Raw genomic sequence first — 26,349 nt, 5'->3', positions numbered from 1 at the left:
GAGTCTGTAAAATTCGATTCCTGGAGAGAAAGGTAGGGGTTCCTCCGTGTGCTGACCGGGCAGCGGGCAGAGGGAAAAGAACGTACCGATGCAGGCCAAGTAGATAAGCCCCGGTAGTATCATGACCCATCTTCGCTCGGCCCAGATAATTCAACATCTGTACAGCTTTGGGGGTAGTTTGCTCGCCATTCTACTTGATCTGACTCGACGGACACTCACCAATAAGCCATCTCCAAGTAGCACGTATGCATTGGTGAAGGAAATATCCGCAATGGAATACAGTGGAAGCTTTCTCGTCCGCATCAAGTCCCTGTACCCCTCTGGCCCCATAGACAAATAGAAAGTTGTGAAATCGTCATAAGCCTGGATCACAGTAGATGTGCAGAAGAGCACGAGAATTGCGATGCTAATGGTGATATACTTTCTCCTTCCGCCTCGAAGCTGTTTGGGAGTTTCGAAGAACACAAACAGACCATAAATAACCATGAAAACCTGGACACCTGTAATTCAAAGGCCTTTTTCAAGACAAGTTTTGACGATGGTGTTGACGCTACACACTGACGCAAGAGAACCCTATCGCCATATCAGCATAGGTTCCAGTTGCCAGAGTATCGACGAGTTTTCTTTGAAGTCTTTCTAGTGAAGACATAACCGGAAGGAAGCTTGGTGGATGGCCGATAGTCGACGAGATCCCTTTGAATTTATACCCTGATTTGCACCTTTCCCGTTCAGTCTCGCCGGAGTGTGGTTCTCTCTGTAAATGATGCAGCAAAACCTAGAAATAGAATACCTTGCGCCACGATATAAAAGCTGTGATCCATGACTTTCGCCATGTCACCACGAGTATACCTGTAAGCATACCCTTTTTTCATGGATCAGATGAGGTTCTGCCATGTGATGCACAAACGATTTGCTGTAGACACGAAGGCAGTAACGCGCTTGGGATAGATACCTGGTTTTTCGGATTGCTGTTGCAAGGATTATGTCTCCGTGGGGTTTTAGAACACACATCTTGTAGTTGCACCTGGGAATCGCGGTACAGAAAGGCATTTCCGCGACTTTCATAGGATAATTGGCAGAGTGAAATAAGCGCCGGGGCAACTACGATCATAGCGGACGCACCGTCGAGTCGTTAGCGGCGGGCCGCCGTTGTATTTCTCTCCATCACTACGCTTGTATTATAGCTGTTGAGTTTACAGCCTTTATGCCTCTAAGCCATCAGTATCCAGGGCGTACCACGATGCTGAAACATGACGTCCAATTGAGGACCTAGGACACAGGCACATCTTCTCTCTCTTAGGAAGACGGATACCCTCGGCGCCTGGAGAATCAAACCCTCGGGGAGCTGGCGTCTCGTGTCGGAGGCGTGTGGATAGGATTGGGTTCGTGCAGTCGTCCCAGGCTACGTTCCATGGCCAGCGCACTCCCTTGTGAACGTGTGTTCAGCCTTGTCCTGCTCGTCGTTTCCCCTTGGCCCCTTTCCTGCTTACTCGCGATCCCAGGCTAGTACCGAGACGAACCCTTCGGCGAATGGTTCCCGGAGCAGGGGAGCCCAGGGAAGCATAAATGCACCGGATTTGACAGAACCATTCGCACAGACGGTTTCTGCAGACATATTCAAGAAACCTGAGCCATCTATCTGGAGAGGTTGGAGAAGACGCGATGCGAAGAATCAGATTAACTTGGTTTCGGGTTCAAAGCAGTGCAAGAGTAATAGGATATCTTTTCGGATGTCAAAACGTGTTTCGCGTAAGGTCAAATGGGACGTGCCTAGAATACAGTTACCACCCCTCCTGTGGGCTCGATGGTGAAGGACTGGGTATGCTCTGCGGCATCACCGTGCTTCGCGGGGCATTCGCGACCGACTCTGGCTCCTTCCTCCACTCAATCTTCTCCACTCGAACCTCTCCTTCGATAAGCTGGTACACATAGGTCACAACGACGTTCCCTTGAATATCCATGAGCGCAAAAGATGGCGTAGGGTCACTATTGGAAATGATATCAGCTCCCTGGACTGCATAGGATGTTGGAAGCAGCTGACCTCGTGAAAGCGCCGCTCCAAGCGCCTGTTGCTGACCCTGGGTTCACAAAGAACCTGTTATCGCTTTCAATAGCTTGGAATCTACATTCTCAAGTCAGCTATCAGTCATTCATTGTATAGAGCACCTACGCACGTATGTGTATGCCCCGAAATGAGCACATCCACATCCATCTGCCTCGCAATCGCCCCTAACGAATCCAAGTCGCCAACAGGCACACACTGGTGCCCATGGATAACGCCAATCTTTATCGCGTTGTGCATGACGGTCACTGAGCTCGGAAACGCCGACGATTCATCATAGTCGCCCTTGACGACATGGACGTCGGGCGAGATCGTCCGCAGGTAGTCGTACGTCTCCTTGTCGCAGACGTTGCCGGTGCAAAGAATTTGTTGGATTTTCCCTGGAACCAGCAGTTTCTTGAATTTTAGAGGAAGATCATGAGTTCTGTGGGGAATGTGCAGGTCGCCAATTACCAGGACGAGGACCATGATGGCCAGGAGCAGAACATGGATCACCCAGCCAACTTGTTGTGCGCTGTTTGGGGAGCACAGCCACGCGCGTCGGGCGCGTCGCACGGGGTTGGGACGCGTCGCTTATAGGGGCTTCGACGCGTGCCAGCCCAAAGGTGTCCCAGGTAAGTAGCTTCTGAGCAACGTGGCTCTGGAGTAGACAAGTGTTCTCTTACCTTTAGGGGTAACTGTACACCTCGTACGAGGGTGGAAGTGTGTGGAGTGTCAAGTTATGCTTCTACCCTCAGAAGGCATTCTCAAAGCCGGACTTTGTGACCCTGGCTCATCGCGTTCAATTATCAGGATAGACTCTGATTTTGGGACAACGGTATGTTTAGCAACTCAATCACTCGTTTGTGGTGGGAAGGGCTTCCATGGAGCAGAGAAACTCAGAAAGATGTACACTATGGCATGTGCCTCGCAGAGCTAGAAGCACATCAACTCAGCTAGAACCCGGGCGGACTGAAAACTCACCACACCACACTTCCATCTCTCTATATCATATCTCTCTAAAATAGACAAGACAAGCACCAAACTTTTGTGACATAGAATTCGAAGTCCCGGAGTGGGATAGAACGAAGCCTTCAGACCCCCACGTACATCATGACATACGTACGTCTTGAATACTTTACGTCGTCGCTTTCACAGAAGACCCACAGACTTCTTCATATCCATCTCGAAGTCTATTCGCAACTAAAAAACCTAAATGGACTGGCATCTATAGCGGTGGACGTACGCACCACACGGCGCCCATTTCCCCAGTTCATTATACTCAAGTACCACTCAACTTTAGCTCGACAGAACCAATGGATGTACACACGGAAAATCTACCCCGCATTGGTCTGCGTATGGATGATTGACATCCTGGCGCAGTAGAACAGGACGTTGACCTGGGAAAACGGAAACCGCAAATGCATTTCGCCGAAGAGCGCTCGGATTCCAACTCGGATCGATAATCTGCAGTCTATTTTTAGATTGGGCGCTTATCTTGGCTATCGAGTCCACTTGAAAGAAGCCTAACACCGCCATGTATGCAGACGTAAATGCTTGCTTTATTTACCAGCTGGGCGTATATCATTGGTCATCTCTCAGTACACCACTTTCTCAAGGCGTGGGCCTGGAGGCTATAGCGGTGACCTTCAAAGACACTCGCCACCATGTCACCTAACAGATATCTACCGAGTAGACGGCTTCGATTAGATAACGGTCTCTGTCGTTCCTCGCACCCACGTCAATGAATACTAATGAATGACCGTTATCGACTTCATAGATTATGGGCTTCTTCTGAGATCCCTTGATACGTACACAATTCTCATTACACTTCACCCTATATGCACGGACGCCACCTGTTCTCCACTGGTTCATTCACGCAGATTGGTAGGTATAGGCTCGCCCACCATTCATCCAAGGAAATGAAACGAATCACCTGGGATTGCACTGTCCCCTGCAGCGTGTCCTCGTGGAATCTGTATCTGAATCCTCAGAATCTCTTATAACCCCCCCCAAAACAGGCAGCTTCAACATTCATTTCACCACGTAATTTGGGAGGGTTGCAGACGTCGATGATCATGAATCCCAGATGCCGTTGAGATACTGACATACGCATGAAGTAAGATAAATATCGAAATCTCTGCGAAGCACACGACGAAAAACGAAAAGCACCCCGAATATTTTAGACTTTCTGCGGACGTGCTTTTCTAGAAAAGCGCGTCGTCGTCAAAAGACTCGAATTGCTTCCGCCCTTCTCAGACGATCCACCAAGTAAGTAAGGAATAATAAATAAAAAAGCGGGCAAGTTCGTTCAAGCGGTTAAACCGGGCTCGGACCTCGGTGGTGTTAGAGAGAGCTTCCCTGAGTTCTCACAACTAGAACTTACTACTTCTTGGGAAGGGACTGAACCTGATAATTGATTGAACGTGTCACAGCGAATGACGATGATTGGGGAAAAAAACATTGAAAAAAGAACGACATCCTAACGTCAAATGAGTACAATCAGAATCAGGAGACGTCCAACCGTCGTCTGATCACGGGGACGGCGTCTATCACTATCAGTTAGAGCGCAATATATCCTAAACAAATCGCGCACGTTTAGCATTCATCGCGCACCGTCACGGGCAGTCAATCCGCCTGATGATGATGATGCAGGAGAGGGCTCACCTAAACCCTTATTTGAATCTCCCCACAATCGGCAGCAGCGGACGGATTTAGATTTTACACCAATGAATACCAAGACACTCTATTGAAGGGCACCCGCCCTAATAAAACCATATACAGCAACAAGTAGTATGTACTTAGTAGATAGCAGACGATGAGGGGAATGGACCGAGATGATATGTACAGATAAGGATAAAAAACAGAACGCAAACGACACTGATGAGGAGGATGAGAGGATGAGTGGTTGACAGTGGATGGATGGATATGTACGAATGCGAACGCCTATGGTGAAGAAATGAATGAATGAAAGGCAAAGAAGAGGAAAAAAAGATGCCTTACTTTACGAAAACACGAAAACGAATGTGAGATGAAATGAGAGGATTAGTTTCAGAAAATGCAATGCGTTGAAGGTGTGTAGGGTAAAATGCCAATCTAATAACTCAAAAAAAAGTGAGTGCAAAAAAGCGTCTGTTGGGTTTTCCTTTTTTTCATTCAATGACCTGGGGTTGCTCAGAATGGTCGCGCTTTCATCGCTAATTCGTCGTCCGATGAGTGGTTGTCGTCCCGCGACAGCCCATGCTAAAGGCGACAAGTTCGTAAGGACCGAGCAAAGCGTAGAGTAGCAAACAACTCACCGATGACACTTTTGTGCCGGTCTGGCCTGACTGATCAGAGAGATCCATGACGGCCTCCTTCGTCGTCTCGATGCGAATGGCAATGTCCTGGTTCTTGCGACCAGTGCTGTTGCTGTGGAGTACGCTCGCTGGTATCGACATGGCCATATGGCTCGTCGAGCGTTCGCTGGGTTCGACGCTTCCTGCCAACGATTTCCGTGCATTGAGGGTGGCGAGGAAGGAATTGGTGTAGACTGGGATCACAACAATTAGAGAACTGGAAAGAACTAATGAAGCGATAGACGTACATCGTCCAATGCAGAAGTAGAACGCGGCGTAGATCAGGGTGTTGGGTGACACCACCAAGCATACCAGTGATGAGATAGCACACATCGACGTAAGTCTAGAGATGGATCCGGTTAACCCAACGGCAGATCGAGCGCCAGGAAGCAACATACACTCCAGTGTTGACGACGAAAATCATAAGACGAGTAATGATAGTGTCGGACCTGTGAGGGTCAAAGTCAGCACGATGCCCACCACGAAACGAAGAACCAAACGGACTTCTTGAATCCCGTGCGAGATTGATGGAGTAGCGTGCAGAGACTCAGTGCGATGAGCACGTCGCATGCCGTAGAGAGTGCGTTGATCGTGATGGTGAGCGGCTAAAAGTAACGGTCAGATGGATCGCCCGAGACAAAGAACGTGGATGGGCGCCCATACGTTGATGTTGATGAGTTGTCGGTAGGTGTCAAGACCCATCCTAAGGAGGAATTTAGCTGACAGTCCCAAGCAGAGGCGCACGCGACCTACGAAATAATGACCCATGCAGTCCCAGACGCTGTAGACACGTTAGCACAAGACTGGGTAACAAAGGCGAGATTACGAACCTGCTGTTGCGAGGATGAGGATGAGGAGGAATCCGGAGAGAATCCAGTTTCTTTTGCTGACTGGATCAAGATTTAGTCATCTGTCGGTGCAAAGTGAAGGTTGGAGTATCTTACGCTTCCAGACACGGTAGCAGTAGAATGTATGGACCATCCCCGCATTCAAACCCGTGAACAAGGCTTCCATCTGTCGAAAATTGAGACGTTGTCTTCCAAGCAATAGAAGCGACGTCGTACCAGAACCGACCTGGGAGCTGGAGTTAGACGACGTTCGAAAGCGTAGCATTTACGGTACAACTCACCAAATTAACCTCTGCAATGCCTCCTCGTCTCTGTGCAAGATTGTGGCGGATGAGCAATGATCCGTCAATTCCTCGATTTCAAACCGTACCGGAAGTTCAGAATAAGGTAGTGGTACACTGGGGCGAAGAGTAAGACAAGCGCCAAGAAAGGGAAGAGCGAATTACTCACTGGTGTGCGACACGAAGAAAAGGTGGATGGCATCGAAGGTACATGTCGTGATGACCTATTCGACGTCAGTTACATGCCATTCATAACGAAGTCGAGCCAGTTGCATACCATGGTCTTGATTAACCAGTGATCCTTCGCAAAGCCTAAGCTTTCGGTAAGCGACGTGGACTCGATGTGCTGTCTCGAACAGGCGTACTTGTGAAGTACATGAAGGCTTGCACTAAACAGATTCCGTGGAGGACCCCGCTGATGATGACGCCGATCAACATCGCGCCCATCCTAGAATGCCAGGTCAGCTGAAGGTAGGCTCTATGACTGGGGATACCTACGTGCTGTCAAGGGCAGCCCCTGCTTCGAGAGTGGCTGAAGGCATGTTGACGGAAGAGGAGGCAGGAAGGTTGAGAGGAGGGAAAGGATGAAGGCCTACGAACGTGAGGGAGGCAACCGAAGAATATAAATAACCAGGTCTGAACGAAAAATGTTTCTAGTCCATGCGGACGTTACGGAAGTGAAGTCCAAGGGAAGAGCGGGGAAGAGAAATGTTCTTCTCTCTGTGTGCCTTAAGAACGGTTATGTCAGTTTGTGAGTTGTCACTTGAATTGTGTTAAACTCTTACGGCACATCACCTACACTTGTTAATGGGGCTTTGAAGTCTATTATTTTGTCCGTGATAGGTGTCAACAGCTCCGTCCTCCAGCGGCCAGTCCAAACACTTGGCTATCAGAGTCCAGATCTGAGCGGATTTTCGGAACGGCATCCAGCCTAGGTTACGAGACCGAACAAAGTATCCAGCAACGGTATAAACCTGCCGATGGAGGAAGGTTTCCTGCATTCAGAAGTCGTGAAGCATACGGAGTAACGATGCTTCTGACTGTGCTGAACTGTGAGGAATCATACTGCACCGTTCAATCATGAATGGAACCCTGCAAAACCTTGCAGGTCAAGGATCGTTACCGGATTCAGTAGTGATTTGGTGGGTGACTAATGATATCTTATCTTATCTTTGCATCCGTTCACACCGAATCCTGCGACCCCGTCCGTCTCCACAGGTCCCCGCCATTCGTCGACGACAAAATTTGCTTTCTGACAGAGGCGCCCGAACCCTCAACTCTCCTGTACAGACAACACATGTCGACTAGGGGTCACATCCTCAGCAGTGGAGTGGAACTTTGATTGGCGTGACAGCACCTGCCAACGCGACAACCGCCGCGAACAGTTCAGATCCTCGTTACCGTCCGAGAGAAGCCTTGTTCGCTCCTGCTTCTGTGTGCAATTTCGTAAAATTCGGCTTGCTTCTTCTGCTGTACGTACCGGGATGTTCATACTCACGACCATTTCCACCACACTTTGCCTTTCTAGCGCTTAATTTTGGCCTAATTGCGTCGCCAGGGCTCTCGACAGGACACCCGAATTGTGCCAACCAGCGAACAGGAGTCAGGGCAGCAGGTATGAAATAAATAACCAGGAAATAATATGCGCGCTCATTTGGAACGATGTGGCGACCTGCGGTGTCGATATCTGCGGTGGATTCGGGGACGTCCATTTGTGGAAGGCCCGCTCATCGCTCGTCCTGGTCACCTTCGGCACGTCGTGAAGCAAACATGTTTCACATTGGGACGGACTCTATTCTAACCTCTGCGAAGCTCAAGACGAGCTTCCGCTCAGTGGATGAAGCCACGTTCGAGTGTTCCTGCAGTCCATGGTCTCGTATGTTCCTCCGAGTCCGTTTTCCAACCTTCGTCAGCCCAACGTCGTATTCTTGGGAGGACAAGACAAAGGCAACCCCCCCAGTCTACTCCAGGGGGGATCGACAAAAGTACGTACAGTTGAATCGTCAAAGACTTCCTCTCAAACTTCTGTTGAACTCCTGCCCTCCTTGCGAAAAATCGGATCTTCCGACCGTCGACGGGCATTGGAAAGAAGCTTCAGACAAAAAACTTATTTATGTAAATCAGGCGTCTTTTCTGCACATGTAGGTAAGACTTGGGGAGTGGAGCGTTCGACAATTGGAGTCGCCCCAATACATAGGCTCAAGCAGGATTCAAGCGACATGTGGGTGGTCGTGGAGCAAGACTCCGGGGCTCTGGCGACCGAAGTGATTTGCGTTCACACTTTGCACCAACAAACAGACCGGAAGCAAAGTCTGCCAAGGTAACCTCCAATACTTTACTCCGAGGGCGCTCTCTGGAACTTGGAGTGCACCACCACCACCGCTGCGCAAACCAGATGAAAGGACGGGAGGGACTTGCGACCTGGGTGCCCAACGAGCAGAACCTCCTCGCCGGCTAGCGGTACCGACTGTCGAACTTCGCCAGTTGCACTGCAGGGTCGCTTCTGGTTGTCATCAGAAGCATGACCTTTAACTACCGGCGCTAAACCATTAAAAGGGAAACATTTTGATATCATCATCTGGTGCCCACTGTGGTGCCCACGGAAGAAAATTGGGGTCCATCTGAGGAAGGACTGACCTGGCCACGTTTTGCAGTAGCATCCAGAGTCTGGGCACGGGGGGTGTCCTAAGATGTCAGATGAGATTGAAGACTTGTCGCTTTTCTTCATTATGAATGGAGGTATCCAAAGCTATCCGTTACCGTTGTTCTGATTGTATCCCCGCCCAACGCCCGACCAACGGAGGGGGTCTCTTCGCGCTTGTAAATTTGCCCAGATTCGGGTTGAAAAGTTGGGATCTCCTTCTCCTTCCCGCTTTGGCCGCTAGGATTCAGATCCTGCATGTTGTGGGTGCGCCTGCTAAAATTTGACAGATGGAATGTGGAGAATCTCATTGGGCGCCAAGGTCAAGGGTTGCCGACGCCATTGAATCTGCGGGACCCTATCCTGGATATTTGGACCCTGCGCCAGAACAGGCGACTGCCGAGAAATGTGTGTGTCGTGAAAGCTGACTTGAGCGTGAACGCAGGTAGATTTATTCGTTCCTGCGCTGCTCGCCTCCCCCCCATCGCCGTTGCTGCCCTCCTCCTCCTCCAACTTCTTTTTTTTCTGTTCCGTCTCCTTTTCTTTTCCTTCTCTTTCTTCTCCGCCGTTTCGACCTCTCCGACACCCCCGAGATGACCGCTGTCCTCGCTGACCTCAAGCCCTTCGAAATTGGCCTCCTGGGTCTGGGAGGTTTCATCCTCCATTCATACCTGCAAAGCGGGAAGAAGAACGAAGGCGCTTTGCCACCCGGCCCAAGAGGTCTTCCTGTCGTAGGAGTATGTCGTGCAACCAACACTGGGAAGGGCATTCACACTAACTACTTTGTCTTTGACAGAATGTGCTTGATATGCCCAAGGAGAAGGAGTGGCTCACCTTCGCGGAGTGGGGCAAGAAATACGGTACGTTATCCTTTCCGTCTTTGTCTTATCTCCAAAACCCAAGTGATCTTCAACTCCAACTTATCGTCTTCCTCTCCAATCCCAGGCGGACTATGCTCTATCAAGCTCCTCGGTCGACCCGTGATCATTGTCAACTCGATGGAGGCCCTCGAAGAGCTGGACAAGAAGAGCGCAATCTACTCTCAACGACCCCGTCTCCCAATGGGAGGCGAGCTCGTCGGCTACGACAACACCCTCGTCTTGTTGCCCTACGGACCACGCTTCAGGCACTATCGTAAACAGTTTGCGAGGTATATCGGCAATGGGAATATCACCACCCAGCATGATCTAGTCGACGGTTATACAAGGAGGTTCTTGGCAAGGATCGCGAAGGACCAAAGCAACCTCATTGGCGAGATTCGGAAGTGAGTGCTTGTTCAAAGGTATCACTGCCGGGCTTGTCTGACTTCTCCTTCTTCCTCCTAATAGACTCGCAGGGTCCGTCATCCTTCGCATCACCTACGGATATGAAGTCGTCCAGGACGGTAATGATCCACTCGTTGACCTCATTGAGGGCGCCAATGAGAACTTCAACGCGGCGACGCTACCCGGCGCCTTCGTCGTCGATTTCTTCCCCAGCCTCCTCAACCTTCCCGAATGGCTTCCTGGTATGGGCTTCAAGGAAACCGCGAGGAAATGGAGGAAGGACACCGACGCCATGGTTGAAGTACCTTTCAACATGACGAAGAAGCAAGTCGTAAGTGTCGCCTGTCCTATTTTCGCGGAGAAAGTAAAGCAGATCTTAAATAACTAACTTTGACCTCAGGCTGAAGGTACTGCCCCACCATCTTTCGTATCCACCAGCCTCGAGATCCAAGATACCCTCACCGAATCCGAAAGGAACGACATCCCCCTGGTCGCCGCCTCGCTCTACGGAGGAGGAGCAGACACCACCGTCGCAGCCGAATACGCCTTCTACCTCGCCATGGTCCTCCACCCCGAAGTCCAGAAGAAAGCCCAACAGGAAATCGACTCCGTCGTTGGAACCGACCGCCTGCCCACCCAGGCTGACATGGCCAACTTGCCATATACGCGTGCGGTTATAAGCGAAGTTCTTCGATGGAACAGCGTCGCCCCGAGCGGTGTGCCTCATGTTGCGATTGAGGAGGGTTGGGTTGGAGGATATTTCATCCCTAAGGATGCGATGATCATCACTAACCTTTGGTATGTTCTCTTCCTTGCCTTGTTTATGAACCGCGAGACTCATCGTCTGCTCTTAGGGGTATCCTCCACGACCCTGAAATTTATCCCGACCCAATGACTTTCAACCCCGAGCGATTCATGGGTCCCAACCCCCAGATGGACCCACGCAAAGCAGTCTTCGGGTGGGGTCGCCGCATCTGCCCGGGCATGTACCTCGCCGAGGCATCCCTCTGGGCTGTCGTCTCCATGTCTCTCGCCGTCTTCAACATCACCAACGTCGTGCGAGACGGCAAGCCTGTCATCCCTGTTCACGATAACACTTCCGGTACCATCAGGTAGGTTTCTTTTATTTCTCTCTCGTCCCTTGAATGCCTGGCTTATTCGCATCCGTAGCTATCCTAAACCTTTCGAATGCGACATTCGACCAAGGTCAAGCAAGGTTCTGTCCCTTCTCAGCAGCGATTAAACCGCTCGCTCCAAGTCCGTTTTCAAGCGAGAACACACGCATATATCTCGCTTCCTTCTCACTGTCTTCACACCTCGACCACATCACTCTCGTTTCTTTGGTTTCCTTTGCTTCCCATTTCCACTTCGCGTTCGTGCAGTTGTATGCCTTAATACCACAAACGTATTCACCGACACTTCGGGGCATCTTTACCTACCTAATCCCCTTGTATTCTATTCTATGCACATCTATGATTTTGATACTCGTCTCTCGTTTAACCCGCAATACATCGACACTACCTCGACCGTCTCGGCTCTGTTTTTGAGCAACCATTGCACAGTTCCACGGTGACCTGCTAATGCTTCTTGGTAAGTCCTTGACCTGAGGCAGTCCACACGCCAGGACGATCCCAATCTACGAAGGCAGTAGGCGGTGAATCCGTAAACTTGCCCAGACTGAAAGAAAGACCGAAACATCCCAAGAGGCTACAAACGTGCACCCGAGAGAACCAGTAGCATGGATTACATGAATCGGCCTGTGGAGTCCGAGTCCTGGGACATGATGAACCCTGAAAAAGGGCAACATAGTATGACGAAACAGAGCTAAATAAATACAACGAAAACTTTCGTATTACATTAGGTCTAGTTGATACACTATTGCGAACAGGTAAGAGTAAAAGACCGTGCAGTGGCGTCACAGTAATGGATAGTCTATGGGTGGGTGTCGGATGGGAAAAGGCGGGGAGGGCACTGGTCCTCGAGGTGGTGAAAGAATCGAAAGGTCGATCAAGGTGCATGCAGAAGAGCGAAGTAGCGAAGGTTGGAATGCATGCAGAAGAGGAATGATCCAGTCCGTATAACTGCACAAAATTTTGCGGTCCAACAGTAGAGGAAGTCGAAAAACGGTGATGAACGATAGCGAAGTGCGTGTGTGGAGTTGAGACAAAAATAGAGCGAGGAGAGGAAATCATCATTAGGTCGCGTGGTCCGTATCTAGTGGAATGGGAATTTCGATGTCAGCTCCCATTCGGTAGGCCTCATAGAGGTAGACGATGCCGAAGATGATAAATAGGACTGAGCCTCCGAGGGTGACTAGGACAAGTGAGGATGAGTTCGATGCTTGACCGTGGAAAGCGACAGTACCCACCGTGCTTTACGGAAATCTTTGTTGATACATAGCGGCCTCCAATGACCGCCAACGCTGTGCAGAAGGCATGCCCAACGACGGTACCCAGCGTCACGAGATAGACGTTCTGTAAAAACAGTCAGCCTATGAGCAATCTGGACAGGACAAGTAGGCCCTACATGAGCAGCGCCCAGCGCAATGGTCGCAATTTGGCTTCGATCGCCCCACTCTCCGAGGAAGGTGAGCACAAAGGCTTGGACGAAAACAGGTCCCAGCATTAGACTGCAGAAATTGCGGGCACCATCCTTCCACGACGTGACTTTGCGGATGACAGGCGACTTTGGCTGTTCTTCCCTTCCTCCCTCCTCCATCTCCTCTAGCGGGATGCTCTTTCCTTCGCGCTCAGCCTCGTCGTCGTCAATCTCCTCCTCTGCCTCCTTCATCTCTTCCTGAATTTTCTCATTCCCACTCTTCATAGCGCGAGCCTCCAGGAACATCTTCACGCCGAATACGAGGAATAGAATGGAAGCCGCAATTTGCGTCCAGCGTTTTGGGATGAGTGTGGGAAGTAGGTGGCCCATGGCGGCTGAAAGAACCGACATGACGACCAGGGAACCGAAAGCTCCAGCGAAGACTACCATCCGAGGGTGTCGCATGGCGAGGATAGCAGCAATTAGGAAAGTCTTGTCGCCAATTTCAGAGGCAATGATCATGGCAAAGGACTGCAACGTCGCCTGGACGCTGCCGTCCACCTGTGCGCCATAGAAGAATTCCGACATTTTTGTTATAAATCTAGGCCGAGGTCAATTGATTGCACTTTCATTAAGGAGACGACTGAGACTTACTGATAACTTTTGTATGAACTACGACAGCGACAGCAAAACTGCGCTGCCGGTTTTGAAAGGAACGACTAGGAAAGGAGGTGGAGGAGAGAACGATCAGACGGTTGGTTTGGCCCGCGGGTGCTGCGGTCCTGAACAGTGATGATGCGATGACGCTGGGAACAAGGTTGCTGGCAACGCACGTGCGGCGATAAGATGACGCGATTGCAATTTAGGGGCTGATTTACCTCATGTAAGTACTCCGGCGCCAACGCCCAACTAGCCAATAGCGCTTCAGCTAATATTCAGAGCCTTTAGCGAGCGGTATAAGAGCGAGCGAAATTCCCCCACGAATAGTGGGATACGTCCGAGCCCTGAGTCGATGGGGATGGGTTTGGCTGTCGATCTTAGCCTGAGGCTGCCCCCGTCATTACAGAGGTGAAGGGGCAATGAATGGATTTCGACGATAAGTCCGTCGGACGCGGTAGCTCTGAGTCGTGCTAAATGGTCTCAGACCACAATATCAAGGTTTTCTGTCAGTTATAGAGGCTTTAATTATAAGGTTTAAGAACCGCGAGGCTATGTCAACGAGGACAAGAGGCAGGGTGCACAGGAGCTTGGACAATCTCCAGAAAAGACCAGGTCGCGCTGCGGGGAGTGAGAAGTGGGGAAGAATAAAAGGAGAGCCTATGTAGAGTTCTACATTGGTCCCCCTTTTAACTGCAGAGATCTAACTGACGTGATGGGAACTTAGATGGAACCAGGTCACGCCTCTGCTGGTCATGTGTCAGAACTTGCGCAAGGCGCGACTAAGTATTATTTCGGGTCGTTGTGCTCGCCTTATTATCTTGACCTAGCATTGAGCGGATAGCGCGTAGGGATGACCCGCACCGCCTTCAGTCCAGAGTAATGTTGACCAATGATGGAGCCATCTGCTCGATGCTTGATACTTAGACAGTTTGAAGGCGCGTATGGTTGAAGACCGAGACGGGCGCTCTCCGTGGGCGCTGTAGTTCATCAAGAGAGGATGCGATGGGTCGCTAATCCTTTGTCGATCATCTGCGGTAAGAAGTTCCGATATACTCGCGGGCACTTATAACCAGAACTTAGAGCTCACACACTATTTAATCTTTCGGATTAGATCACTGGGCTTCCTTGCCTGCTACCCCGAGCGCAGCCTCCTAAGATGGATCCATGGATGGAGCGCGCTATACATGCTATTGCATCCTCCACGTATGCCTCTACCCTATGGTCCATGATGGATCTTGGTACGTAAAATCCCCTTTCACAGACTCTCACTTTTTGAGTACTAAAGCAGATTGCCTGCGCCACCACAGGACTGCAACTCTTCATGTGCCTCTACGGCCTATCAGTATTCCTTGAGACCCCACACGAGCTTCGCAAAGGCCGTATCCCATACGTCGTTGTTAGCTTCGCCATCCTCACCCTATCCGGGCTTGCGGCTGTCCGAAGCGGGTTTATGACCTTCAAGTTTCTTTACGACTCTGCCGGGCCTGGTGATATATTCCGTCTGATCAACGAACTGGAGAGTGCCTGGCATCGTATCGCTGCTGTGGTGCTCATCGATGCGTACATTTGGCTTGGAGATGGGCTTCTGGTAGGTTCCGTCTAACTCCCATCGAGTTTTGTGACTCTCGACTAACATAGGTCGACGACAGCTATACAGGTGCTACATGATCTGGAAGGATCGAGCATGGGCAATAACATTACCTGCCCTTCTGTACATTTCGTCCATCGGTAAGAGACCAAGCCCCAACACTGCACCGGGGATGTAATGACGTTGGGAAACGACAGTTGTCGAAATCTACCAAATTCAGCGTCAAGCAAAAGTCCTATCTAATCCGGACGCAACCATCGCGGACTACGACCAGATCATAGCGCTCAACAGCAGTTTTCTGTTCCTAACGGTCTCCACCAACATCATTGTCACCGCGCTAATCGCTTTTAAACTCCTTCGTGCTCATTCTCGTTTCTCTTCTGCCCTACCTGGACGGGACGTAACTATATACCGCAAAATTGCAGGTATTGTCATCGAATCCGCGGTTCCTTTGACTGCGTGCGGCATTGGATATGCGATTACGGATATATTTCAACTTTCTTCAAATCCCTACCTTGATAAGGACAATTCGAGCAGTATCAATAAATGGGCGACAATGTCGAGGGCGAACATCGTTCTTGGTATGCTCTACTATTCCGCTGCGGTGGGCATTTATTCATTCCACTCATCGCGTACAGACTGACTTACGAAGTCCCCATAGGCGCTTGCACCACAGATGCTTATCTTCAGGGTAACGACCGGGCGGTCATGGATCAGTCACGCATTGAAGGCGTCGGGAACAGGTCCCGCACAGTTCTCGCAGGCGTTGCAGTTTAACCACACAATGTCAAACGGGTCTTTGGGAGCTCACGACGCAGAGTCAGCTCCAGGATGCCCTGTCAATGTTGCGAAAGGTCCCAGCGTATCGATAGCATAACCTATGGACCCACTCGTAATCAAACTTCTTGTCGATCCTTTTGGGACTTCTTTTCCCAATCGAAAATTGAATATGTCGAAGCCTGTCTCTGGCTGCAGTTTAAATTACGGCGTCAAGCGAGGTGATCAGAAGCTACGTCGCGCAAGTTGAGATCAAGAAGCACATCTGTCACCATCCGTCGAGCGCCCATTTCTCGGACATACCAGATCAGTAACTTCTTTCTCACAAAAATGGAGCCTTGTTACCCAAATTGAGCTCGCATCGTCTGCCGCCCAGGCCTTCAAAACCCGCTTCTCCTCGTGTTTCGCCGAGGCTGTGGTCTCGCATAGTATGTAGGCGATGAAAGCGGGCTGCCAATGCAGTTTTCAATGTATGTTTTTCTCCGTTTGTATGAGAATTCCCAAAGTGAAAGTGAATTTGCATACAGGGCGCCCACAGTCCCCCCTTAGTCAAGCCCATGCTTGCGTATATAATCCTGCGCTCAAAGCTTACTGCTATCCATCAATCATTTCTTCGCCCACTTCTCTAGGGCTGCCCTCAAACCAATAATCGTCACTCCTTTCCCCTCATCCAGGATGCTCTTCCACAAATCACTCCTCTTCGTCGCTGCGTTCTTGCAGCTCGCTCTGGCCTTCGAATACGTGCGAATCGACAAGAACAATGCGGCGCTGGTCATTATCGACCACCAAGTTGGGCTGATGCAAATGGTGCGGGATCAAACTCCAGAAGAGTTCCGCAACAACGTCTTTGCCCATGCTGCCCTGGGAGCTCTGTACAATCTGCCGACAGTCATCACATCGAGCGCTGAATCTGGTGAGTTTGACCTTGGCGCCTCTTTCTGCCGACATGATCTAATACACTAGTGTAGGCCCGAACGGTCCTATTCCTCAGGAAATCCTCGATATGCATCCCAACGCTACGATCGTCAGGCGTGGCGGAGAGGTCAACTCATGGGACAGCGAAGAGTTCAAGGCTGCAGTCCGAGCAACGGGGAAGAATCAAATCATCATTGCTGGAATCACCACTGATGTAAGTCTACTACTATTCTTCGATCTCCACGACCAAACTATTCCCGTCGTAGGTCTGCACCACGTTCGCCGCCCTCTCCCTCACCCAAGAGGGATACACCGTCTTTGCCAACTCTGATGCCTCTGGAACGATGAGCAAGAGGATTGCCGATGAGGCGAACGCGCGTATGCGACATGCTGGAGTACAGGTCCTCTCGATGTTCGCGATTTCGGCGGAGTTGATGAGAGACTGGAGGGCCACGCCTGGAGCGCCTGAGATGATTCCATTCTACGACAGGTGGGTAGTTCAGTGTAGCGGGAGTCTGATCTCTGTACTCACTTGCTGTGATCTTCGCAGATACCTTCCCGCTTATGCCTGGATTGCTCGTGCGCATGCTGCCGCGATTGAAGCGAACTAATCGTATTGGTGATTAGTTTTGTCGCTGAGCAGTGGTGTAGACTTGGTAGTACCCATTCTCAATGCATCCGGTCCCACAGTGTGAATCATTTATATGCCCAATAAGCATACCAGTACCTAAATCCCCTGAACTAACGGCGTACGTATTATGCTTGGGGGCGAATGGTCCGAGTCGGACCGGGTTGTTTGCGTTTGTGTACGCGTTCTCCAGAGCACCCAGCGCTTGTCGTTCGTTCACAGGGAACGTCTACCTTGAATTTTTCAGCCCACGCCACGAGCTTCTTTCAGAGGAGCCATACCTTCCGTCATGCTTTTCTCAACCTGAAAGAATCACATTTCCAGAGAACTTCGCTCAGTACATACGGACCGTCGGTCAAACCCGGGTTGCCCTTGTGTCCACGGTCGCAGGTCTCACCTGTGTTTCATCGTTGGCAGATGAACGCAGACGGACATCCACTGTTGCAAGCACCCGCCACGAGGTGGCCACGTCGAATATGATCGGAGCACTCAACTGGCCAATTGGATTGCGAGATTAGTCTCGGAGCGTAACCATCGAGTCGGAGGCATGCATGGGATTTGTTTCGGAGGCAACGAAGCAGTTGGGCAAGACGTCATGCGGAGCAAGCAGCGTATCCAGGCTGGGAGATGATTTGTGTCTCTCGTGGCCAACCTTGCTCCCCTACCCCCTTCCGCTGGTGTAATTCAAAATCAGACTGGACTGCGTCCCCTAGTTGTGAGTCTTTCAACTCCCCTTGAACGAACGGACCTGACGGGTTTCAGTTTTCCGCTGTTAATTGGACCGTTGAGCAAGCGAGAGGTCTTATCACTCCGCCGCCCTTCTGGAGATAATGGCAATAGCAATCACTCACGCAACGAACCAGCAGGTACTTCGTTGACTCCACTTCGATACGCGCTTGACTGATACTAGGCCTTGCAGGCTTTAACGCACATCCATTCCCTTCCTCCCGAAATCCTCGCCTACATCTTCTTACTGTGCTTAACAGATGCGAGTCACCTGCCCACACCCTACCGGACTCCTCTCCTGCTCTGCCAGGTCTGCCGCTACTGGCGCTACCTTTCTGAAAGGATACCCTTCCTATGGATGAATTTGGAGGTCGCTGTCACACCCAGTCGGAAACCACATTCGCCTATATCCAACTCGCAACCTTCGATATCATTTCCCGGCCATGTCCACGTCGCTCCGCCGACGTGTCAACCGTTCAGGTCGAGCGCTCATCTCATCCCTTTAAGCCGAGCGCATTGGATCACTCGAACGTGGCTTGCCAACGCTTATCCTCTCCCACTCTCCTCCCTGAAGCTCAAAGTCTCTCGGTTCGCTTCCGGGTTCCGAACGGATTGGGAGTCTTCGGAGGCCTACGATGGATTCTGCCAGAGAGTCCTAGAGGTGGTTCTTGGGCTAGATGGAGGCTGGGTTTCTGGGGGAAAGATAACAGAGGATCACGCCATGGGTTTCGTTCTCGATGAAGGATATGGAAGCCGTGGTCCCGGAATTGAGAGGTTGGAATTGGAGGTGGACTACCTAACAGATATACCCGGATGCGTATCTGCGCGGCAGGTGAAATGGATCCATACCAGGCCGCTGACAACTCTCGTGCTGCGTGCGAGCTATCAAAGCTACCTCGACGACCCCCGCCATTCGTCGCAATTCGCCGCCATGCACCATTCAATCTCGCCTTTCTCGTCAGCTTGTGCGCCGCAGCTTCAAGATGTAACACTCGATGTTCCATGGCCTGAGCTCGTATCCTTCAACGATAACCCCTATCACATTCCCTTCGACCCCCTGTTCCACGCCAACCTCTCACCCCTGTTTAACTGGGAAAAACTGACGTCGCTCTCGATACTTCAGCCAATCCCAGTTCACATATGGAGACTTCTTCTATCGCGAAGTCTTTCGCTGGAGACTGGACGTTTCGAGGTGTTTCCTATGGACTCGCCTACGGTGGGGTGGCTGGTGGATGACGTGGCTGATCCTACACCAGGGGAAGCGGTCTTGCCCACGTACCTGCACACTTTGCATCTGGTGCTCAACGAGAAAGGTGTCGTACGGGACCAACATGCGGACAACGACGCGACAGCTCCGCTCCTTTTCCACACCACAGTCCGAAATACCCAGTTCTTGTCATCGCGAAACCTCACCCTTGCTTCTCACTCGAAACAAGGATTCGATTTCCCCGTCATTCCATTGCACCACCCCTCATCGGCTTCTTGGACCCTCCTCGACTCGTTCAAGTGTTACGAGTCCGTTAGGAGTCGTTTCTATGCAGCTCGAAAACGAGACTTCATTTAGGCCTTAATTTCGAGGATTTGATGGACAGGTATTGATGGCTTCTTTACTTCTTTTTTCATTTAACGTTGTGATGCCTTCTGTATTGTCCTTTAATGAGACTTCATTTTAACATTCATTTTAGGCGCTTCCTTGATTTCATTAATGGATGTTGCAACAGCTGTCAGCCTAAGGCATATTATGCAGCATGCTATTTTGAGCAAAAAACTTGATTAGAGCTGTGATCTTTGATACTGTTGATAGTTTTAAGCAAGCCTGGGTGTCCAGACATATGACGGAATTAAACGCAACTCGTTCTTTTCCGCCAGCACTAGTTATGACGTCATTACAAGGGTTCAGAATAGGGGCGAAATAGGAGTTCTTCCATTTACGACCGCCACTGGCCGGTCTCGGAGGGCCGCTTTGATGGCATCAGACTTATCATCAAAACGATCGGAATTTGCCTTAAAATCTCGAGATTGGGGGTTCAATTCGTGCTCGAGCCATTTATATTCATGATTATCAGACCCTGGTGTAGGATAGTTGTAATTTGTTAGTTAAATTCCGATGAGTATGTTAAATTACATTTAAGTGTTCTATGTTACTGAAGGCTAAACTGAAAGTATAATAGAACTGTAATAAATAAAGTATGTGAATGGCATGGGCACCAGTGACCAGTCTTGGCGCGAGCACGAGCGCACCGAAGGTGTGCGCCAGCGAGCGCCCTCAGGCCTACCATAGTTCATGAACGGACTCGTAAGCTGCCATGAGCCTGCGAACTGGCCCACAAAGCAAGTATAGGAACACATCTCACGAACCTCGCTCTCCACCGAATCGACGGCGGTCCAGGGCTGGTTCAATTCCTCCAGTATACCCCTTTTGTCACGCACCTGCACGTCTCGTCTGGCTCCACGGAGGGATGTATGGACTACCTGTGGGATGCGATGCTGGACGACGGGCGTTATCATTCCATCGCGGATCCAAGTTTGTATATGGCAATCGGAGACGGGGACGGACTGACGCCGTACGGGCACATCTTGCCCAAGTTGGAGGAGCTCAAGGTGCAGATGAACGAGGAAGGCACAGGGGTGGGGTTGTACCTCTTTTGCCAGATGGTTGAGTCGAGGTGGCGGAGCTTGTCCGTTCAATCCCAGTCCGACTTCGATCTTGTCACGGTGAGAGAGAGGTTTCCATTGAGGCGGGTGGAAGTGGTCTGTGGAATCGTCCAGGCATGGGTATCACACATCGTGGAGCTCTGCGGCTGCTGCTGTTCTTCAGAGTGGTCTTGGGAAGTGTGCTGTTGAGGGTTTGGAATTGGACGTATCGACTGTAATGGTTTAGGATGGTGCAACGGCGGACATTGTTTCGATACCGTAGGAATAGTCTAATGAGCCGATAATTACAGATTGGGATATCCAGTGATTTTATTCTCAGTGAAGGACAGGCAGACGGATGTACAACGGGACACTGACTATCAAACCAAGTAGTAGCCGAGCGAAAGTAGGAACTGAGGAAAGGCCATAGATCTAAATCCAGAACCTGCTAAACTAGTTGGCATTTTGGGCAGCAGCGTGCGCGCGAGCGACCCATCCATAAGAGGGGAGATACCTATTTGTGTTGCAAAGTGTTGGTCATCCTAATCCTCGATGGGATGAAGAAACGAGACGTACTTGTCAAAGAAAGCCAACATCTGTGCACCTCGGGGTGTGTTCCTCCAATCCCTCATCAACTCGGTGGCGACGGCAAACTGGGAAAGGACCTGAACCCCAGCGTTGCTGCATGCGGGCGTTGGCTTCATCAGCGGTCTTGACATTGAAGGTTCCTGAAGCATCAGAGTTGGCGAAGACGGTGTAGCCTTCTTCGACGAGGGAGAGTGCCAAGAAGGTAATGCACACCTGATCAGGACAGTTCGTCAGTCAACGGTGTATGTGTGAATGAGCAAGAACGCACGTCGGTGGTGATACCAGCGATGATGAGTTGGTCCTTGCCGGTAGCTCGAACCGCTGCACGGAACTCTTCGTTGTCCCAGGCGTTCACCTCACCGCTTCGACGAACGACCGTAGCGTTGGGATGCATGTCGAGGATCTCTTGGGGGATGGGCCCGTTAGGACCTCGAATTCAGGTTAATAAATCGTTAAAGACATTTCTTGGAAGAAAGATGTCGCGTGCAGTTTCACATACCAGTTTCAGAGCTTGAGGTGATTACGGTCGGCAAATTGAATACTTGTCCAATGGCCGCATGGCCAAAGACGTTGTTCTTGAACTCCTCCGGACCCATGTCGCGCACTATCTGCATCAGGCCGACTTGGTGGTCAACGATGAGGAGTGCAGCCTTCTCTTTGTCGAGACGGGTGTAGTTGAACGCGCCGACAACCAGCTGAGTGGTGAGGACAAACGAGATGAGAAGAGACTTGAAGTGCATCATGGAAATGATGGTTGTTGGCTGTTTGGTTGCTGAGGATTGAGTGGATATTGGGTGTTGAACGAGGTTCTCGAGCTGGGTTTAAAGCGAGAGAACTGGTAGGCTTTATATGGTTTCTGAGGCTCCACTTCGTGTACAACCCTCGACCATTTTCGTCCAACTTGCTGGATCGTAAACCAGGACGCATGTTCCTCTCAGTCAGCGCGACGATATTGACACTCAGCCAATAAATCACGTTCCCTTCACGAGCGTAAGCATCTCGTCATAGAAGCGTTGGCTGTCAGGAAGAAAGCACTCTCCGCTTCCATTGGGGGGAGGTGGGGCACTCATTCAAGGTAAGGGGAACTCCACGCCGATCCAAAAATACTCCTTCTGTATCGGAGGCTGGGAACGGTATACCCAGGAACGACAATACTCAAGTCCCAGTCATATCGGCGGATAGCAAAAGCGTATTGGCAAGCAACATACGGGTGACCAATGAAGGGAATGCGATGTTCTTTTTAGGAAATCTTATTGCACCACTCCGTGAGAAATGGAGGGAAACTTTAAGGCCCTTGGCGCGTCGTCGAGAATCCATATTGGGGTTGGCTATCACGCGCGGGAAACGTGCACGTGCCAAATGGCAGATAACGGGCAGATAACATAGGGGTGTTATCTGCCACTCGGTATTTTGTGACGCGACTTCTGAATTGCGAAAGGACATCTGCCGAAAGCTTCAATATTTTTGCATATATGACTAGCTATGTACTAGAGGATTCTCTATGTTGACTTTGGAGCAATTTCAAGCACGCTGTCTCATGGAATTGGCGAAAGAGTTGGAATTTTCGGACTTTGCCGGGCAGATAACAACCCAGGACTATGACGGTTCAACCTCCTTTATGTTATTTCAGGCGTTGTTTTACATTACCAGCATTGTTCTGGCGTTCCTCGAACCCCCATACCGCCCTCAACTGAAAGAACTTTGAAAAGACGTGGTAGGTGATGCGAAAAAGGTGAGCGTGTAATCTCCGCCGGGACTGACTCGAAATACAGCTCTTAGCATCAACCTTATTCAAATCCGCGTACCCAAGCATGGACACAACTCTCCGGAATGTCTCTGAAATCCCGGTGAAACGCAAACGCGGGCGTCCCAAAGGCTCGGAGGATCAGAATAGGAAGCAGTGTGTGCGAAGAGGTCGACCTCCAAAGATGAAATCCTCTGTTCTGTCGAGCTTTACGAAGCACTGGGAAAGGGTAACCAACGCTCGAGCATCAGAGGACTCGATTGCTTCGCAGTTGGGTAATGTTGCGCTTTCTTCAACCATTATTGAAGATAACCAGCAGCTGCTACCGGAAATGACGACTGTTGCCACGCATGAATCACCACCTGCCGGTTTTATACCCTCAATGCCAATTCAGCGGATGTCACTCTCAGGTTCCAGTTGAACCTCACGTGAGTCTCTGGGGGCTCTTTCTTTCTTTATTTCTTTTTCGATTTATTTTCTCGTCCGACACCCAGTACTATGACGGGAAAACCTTTCAGGACTCAGGAGGGCCACTTCAAATGGGCGTCCGGGAATTGCGGAGAGCAGATTCGAAGTGTCCACAGAGTTTGGACGGTCGACGTGATAACATGATGGAAGGGCAGAGGGGCCTCCCAAATGGTTCGACTTTTCAAAGATTTTCAGATGGAGACTCGACACCGCCCTATAGTGATGATCGTGTTAATGTACGCGTTGGCTCCTCTCGACTCAAGAGGGGAGGGTGACGAAGTTGGATGATCCACCGGTTCAGCTTCCCGAGAAAAGCGCGCTTTCACATCGACGGCGAGCGCCCAACTGATCGTTGATGATGCACTGGCTACTCGGCGGATCACAAAATCAGCGCCCACCTTGCGTTAGGTTGGCGGTAACTGAAAGTAGTTATTTACTGGCAATAATCATTCAAATTTCCATCGGGTTACACGGAGGTGAATTTAGCACTCGAGAGTATGTATTCAACGAAGCTCCGAACTGCAGGACGACAGTGCAATAGCTTTCCCCGGTCAATTCTGTCCTGAGCGCATGACACCAATATGATGGCTATTCAAAGTCGCCGTGCCCCGCAACTAGCGCCTGTGGCGCAATGTAGTATGTATTCTCGGTAAACATGAGAATGCTTTATTCAAGGTTCTTCTCCATATCCTTCCCATTTTCAAGAGAGAGCGAACCTCTATTCTCGAAACATAATAGCCGGTTTCTTGCCTGCCAATGCCTCCACCGATAGACTCCCAAATTCAGATTCGCGCCTCTATGTCGCCTCTATTTACTGATGATTCTCGAGAATCGAAACATCAAATGTGTGGACCCCTGGAAGCGTCGCCGACATTGACCTTGCCGATCCTCGGGGCACCGTCACGAGTTTGACAGTACCCATCTCCATTCATTGACATAAAACAGGGCGGATGTCCAATGGGCTTTCCTTCGCTTTGGTGTCAGGGAGAAGTATAAAAAAGGGTGGGGCGCTCTCAATTGGCTCCTTCGTAGCTGCTTCACTTGCAGCACAACTCACCACTTCACTCTCGCTCTCCTGTATTGGAATCCACCGCGATGCCTGTGAAACGCGAAATAGACTACAACGGATATGGGTTCACGGCTGCTGGCGCGTTCTATGGTATCACTGTACAGGATATCTTCGTACAAGGTCGGCACCACTGTTCCTCGAGCGTCTTCTCTGATACACTGACCAAAGGCACTGCCAGGTATCCTGTTCTTCATGTGCGTCCACGGCGTCTCAGTCTTCCTCGAGACACCAAAGCATCAGCGAGAAGGACGACTACCCTATATCCTGCTCTCGATCTATCTCGTTATCAGCTCACTCCTTCACTGTTCTTTGAACGTCTTTCGTATCTTCTACGGGCTGTACTTGCCGGCGAGCGGTGAAGAGTTTGTCATGCAGTGGGATGATGACCCCTGGATGTGGGCAACGATCTTGGCGGGCATACTCTGGACACTGTATATCCTCGTCGCGGATGGCCTACTGGTGGGTTTCACAGTTTCAATTGCAATACGATGTCTCATCGTTCATATAGCTCTGGCGCACGTACATTATCTGGACGCACAAGAGATGGGTTTTAGTCCTCCCAGTGCTAACGTTCATCGCCGTCATCCCATTCGGCGCCCTGACTACACGCGAATATCTGGTCACCACCGAGACCCGCACGATGACGACGACCTTCACCCTCCTCAACGTCGCCAATAACATCCTCTGCACTGGTCTGATTACGTACAGACTTGTCCGTGCGCGGATGGAGTTTTCGCAGTCCATTCCTGGGCGAAAGCTTGGGGTATACTCTGGCGTAGTGGCCATCCTGATCGAGTCAGCGCTGCCGTTGTCGCTTTTCGGACTGATCAGTGGGGTAGTGATGGTGTCAACACCGGCGCCTACGACTCTGGAGGGTGCGAACAGAATTATCAAGCTGGACACAGTGCTGAGGTCTATCTATGAGAGCGCAGCGGTAAGAGAACATGCCCCGTCTCAAGGTTGAACGATACTGAACTTTGCTTGTCGTCATCTAGCAACTCGCGCCTCAAATGATCATTTTCCGAGTGACGACAGGTCGCTCGTGGATGAAACCTCCTTCACATTCATCAGGAGAAGTCTTCTCTCAGGCGTTGGGATTCCGTCATGAACCAGCGGAGAATACCTTTATGACAACTCCTGGGCAGGAATCCCATCGACAAGGCCAGATGGATATGGACGGGTCCGATTCCCAGTTGCATGAAAAGTCTGCTGCAAAAAGCTCAGGACTTCGGATTGACACTCAGGTTTAGGGGCTCTAGGTTGTGACAATGGGCATATCTATTTTTATAACTCTGTACTATATAGATCCGAAGGGTTTTCTACAGTGTATGCGTTGGGTACTCAACCGGTGCTAATGGGAAACACATACGAGTCGCCTCGGACTTATCATGAATCATTAATTGCTGTTCTGGGGAACCCACTATCCAATCCGGCGGGGAAGAAATCGGGAAGGAGGTCTGCGCCATGGGCGCTTATCGATGTGGAGCGACAGCGGGAGCCCATGCACAGTATGTTTTAGGCGCCAGCAGTTCAGATCAGATAAGATTGATATATAGTATACATGTAGTTGGATGGTCACGAACTCCACCTTCTTAACAAC

General features: G+C 50.6%; 10 protein-coding genes across 10 annotated transcripts; 6 read left to right on the top strand and 4 right to left on the bottom strand.

The window, feature by feature from the left end:
- Positions 1 to 1,650: 1,650 nt before the first annotated feature.
- On the bottom strand, positions 1,651 to 2,530 carry CC1G_05784 (retrograde transporter; the record flags this gene model as incomplete). The annotated part of the gene is made up of 4 exons (XM_001834595.2): positions 1,651 to 1,722; positions 1,771 to 1,986; positions 2,042 to 2,122; positions 2,175 to 2,530. 3 exons carry the CDS (start codon positions 2,528 to 2,530, stop codon positions 1,782 to 1,784), a joined length of 642 nt encoding a protein of 213 aa, XP_001834647.2. The 3' UTR covers positions 1,651 to 1,722; positions 1,771 to 1,781.
- Positions 2,531 to 5,215: 2,685 nt separating this feature from the next.
- CC1G_05783 (hypothetical protein) lies at positions 5,216 to 7,050 on the bottom strand (the record flags this gene model as incomplete). The annotated part of the gene is made up of 16 exons (XM_001834594.1): positions 5,216 to 5,284; positions 5,341 to 5,573; positions 5,628 to 5,722; positions 5,778 to 5,828; positions 5,884 to 5,984; positions 6,043 to 6,082; positions 6,133 to 6,160; positions 6,210 to 6,269; positions 6,324 to 6,393; positions 6,444 to 6,453; positions 6,509 to 6,538; positions 6,598 to 6,625; positions 6,678 to 6,732; positions 6,786 to 6,820; positions 6,874 to 6,956; positions 7,007 to 7,050. The coding sequence occupies 16 exons, from the start codon at positions 7,048 to 7,050 to the stop codon at positions 5,216 to 5,218; spliced, it is 1,032 nt and encodes a 343-aa protein (XP_001834646.1).
- Positions 7,051 to 9,610: 2,560 nt separating this feature from the next.
- CC1G_05781 (OrdA protein) lies at positions 9,611 to 11,657 on the top strand (the record flags this gene model as incomplete). The annotated part of the gene is made up of 7 exons (XM_001834592.2): positions 9,611 to 9,886; positions 9,946 to 10,009; positions 10,095 to 10,413; positions 10,478 to 10,745; positions 10,815 to 11,212; positions 11,269 to 11,526; positions 11,585 to 11,657. The coding sequence occupies exons 1-7, from the start codon at positions 9,743 to 9,745 to the stop codon at positions 11,655 to 11,657; spliced, it is 1,524 nt and encodes a 507-aa protein (XP_001834644.1). The 5' UTR covers positions 9,611 to 9,742.
- Positions 11,658 to 12,189: 532 nt separating this feature from the next.
- Positions 12,190 to 13,683, bottom strand: CC1G_05780 (vacuole protein). The gene is made up of 4 exons (XM_001834591.2): positions 13,607 to 13,683; positions 12,941 to 13,553; positions 12,783 to 12,888; positions 12,190 to 12,727 (listed from the first exon to the last, which is right to left on the bottom strand). The coding sequence occupies exons 2-4, from the start codon at positions 13,538 to 13,540 to the stop codon at positions 12,609 to 12,611; spliced, it is 825 nt and encodes a 274-aa protein (XP_001834643.1). The 5' UTR covers positions 13,541 to 13,553; positions 13,607 to 13,683; the 3' UTR covers positions 12,190 to 12,608.
- Positions 13,684 to 14,768: 1,085 nt separating this feature from the next.
- Positions 14,769 to 16,077, top strand: CC1G_05779 (hypothetical protein; the record flags this gene model as incomplete). Its single annotated transcript, XM_001834590.2, has 5 exons — positions 14,769 to 14,850; positions 14,920 to 15,200; positions 15,262 to 15,340; positions 15,398 to 15,804; positions 15,862 to 16,077. The coding sequence occupies 5 exons, from the start codon at positions 14,769 to 14,771 to the stop codon at positions 16,075 to 16,077; spliced, it is 1,065 nt and encodes a 354-aa protein (XP_001834642.2).
- Positions 16,078 to 16,652: 575 nt separating this feature from the next.
- CC1G_05778 (ycaC protein) lies at positions 16,653 to 17,503 on the top strand (the record flags this gene model as incomplete). Its single annotated transcript, XM_001834589.1, has 4 exons — positions 16,653 to 16,890; positions 16,946 to 17,106; positions 17,159 to 17,382; positions 17,443 to 17,503. 4 exons carry the CDS (start codon positions 16,653 to 16,655, stop codon positions 17,501 to 17,503), a joined length of 684 nt encoding a protein of 227 aa, XP_001834641.1.
- Positions 17,504 to 18,350: 847 nt separating this feature from the next.
- Positions 18,351 to 19,810, top strand: CC1G_05777 (hypothetical protein; the record flags this gene model as incomplete). Its single annotated transcript, XM_001834588.2, has 2 exons — positions 18,351 to 18,386; positions 18,440 to 19,810. The coding sequence occupies 2 exons, from the start codon at positions 18,351 to 18,353 to the stop codon at positions 19,808 to 19,810; spliced, it is 1,407 nt and encodes a 468-aa protein (XP_001834640.2).
- Positions 19,811 to 21,333: 1,523 nt separating this feature from the next.
- CC1G_05776 (ycaC protein) lies at positions 21,334 to 22,208 on the bottom strand (the record flags this gene model as incomplete). The annotated part of the gene is made up of 5 exons (XM_001834587.2): positions 21,334 to 21,394; positions 21,457 to 21,476; positions 21,535 to 21,681; positions 21,737 to 21,897; positions 21,968 to 22,208. 5 exons carry the CDS (start codon positions 22,206 to 22,208, stop codon positions 21,334 to 21,336), a joined length of 630 nt encoding a protein of 209 aa, XP_001834639.2.
- A 532-nt stretch (positions 22,209 to 22,740) lies between these two features.
- CC1G_15377 (hypothetical protein) lies at positions 22,741 to 23,633 on the top strand (the record flags this gene model as incomplete). The annotated part of the gene is made up of 2 exons (XM_002910053.1): positions 22,741 to 22,791; positions 23,241 to 23,633. The coding sequence occupies 2 exons, from the start codon at positions 22,741 to 22,743 to the stop codon at positions 23,631 to 23,633; spliced, it is 444 nt and encodes a 147-aa protein (XP_002910099.1).
- Positions 23,634 to 24,775: 1,142 nt separating this feature from the next.
- CC1G_05775 (hypothetical protein) lies at positions 24,776 to 25,999 on the top strand (the record flags this gene model as incomplete). The annotated part of the gene is made up of 4 exons (XM_001834586.1): positions 24,776 to 24,869; positions 24,928 to 25,208; positions 25,258 to 25,683; positions 25,745 to 25,999. The coding sequence occupies 4 exons, from the start codon at positions 24,776 to 24,778 to the stop codon at positions 25,997 to 25,999; spliced, it is 1,056 nt and encodes a 351-aa protein (XP_001834638.1).
- Between the last annotated feature and the right edge of the window lie 350 nt (positions 26,000 to 26,349).

The sequence above is a fragment of the Coprinopsis cinerea genome, assembly GCF_000182895.1.
Source record: "Coprinopsis cinerea okayama7#130 chromosome 12 map unlocalized cont3.12, whole genome shotgun sequence".
Lineage (NCBI taxonomy): Eukaryota > Fungi > Basidiomycota > Agaricomycetes > Agaricales > Psathyrellaceae > Coprinopsis > Coprinopsis cinerea.
This window is presented reverse-complemented; position numbering and strand designations above follow the sequence as displayed.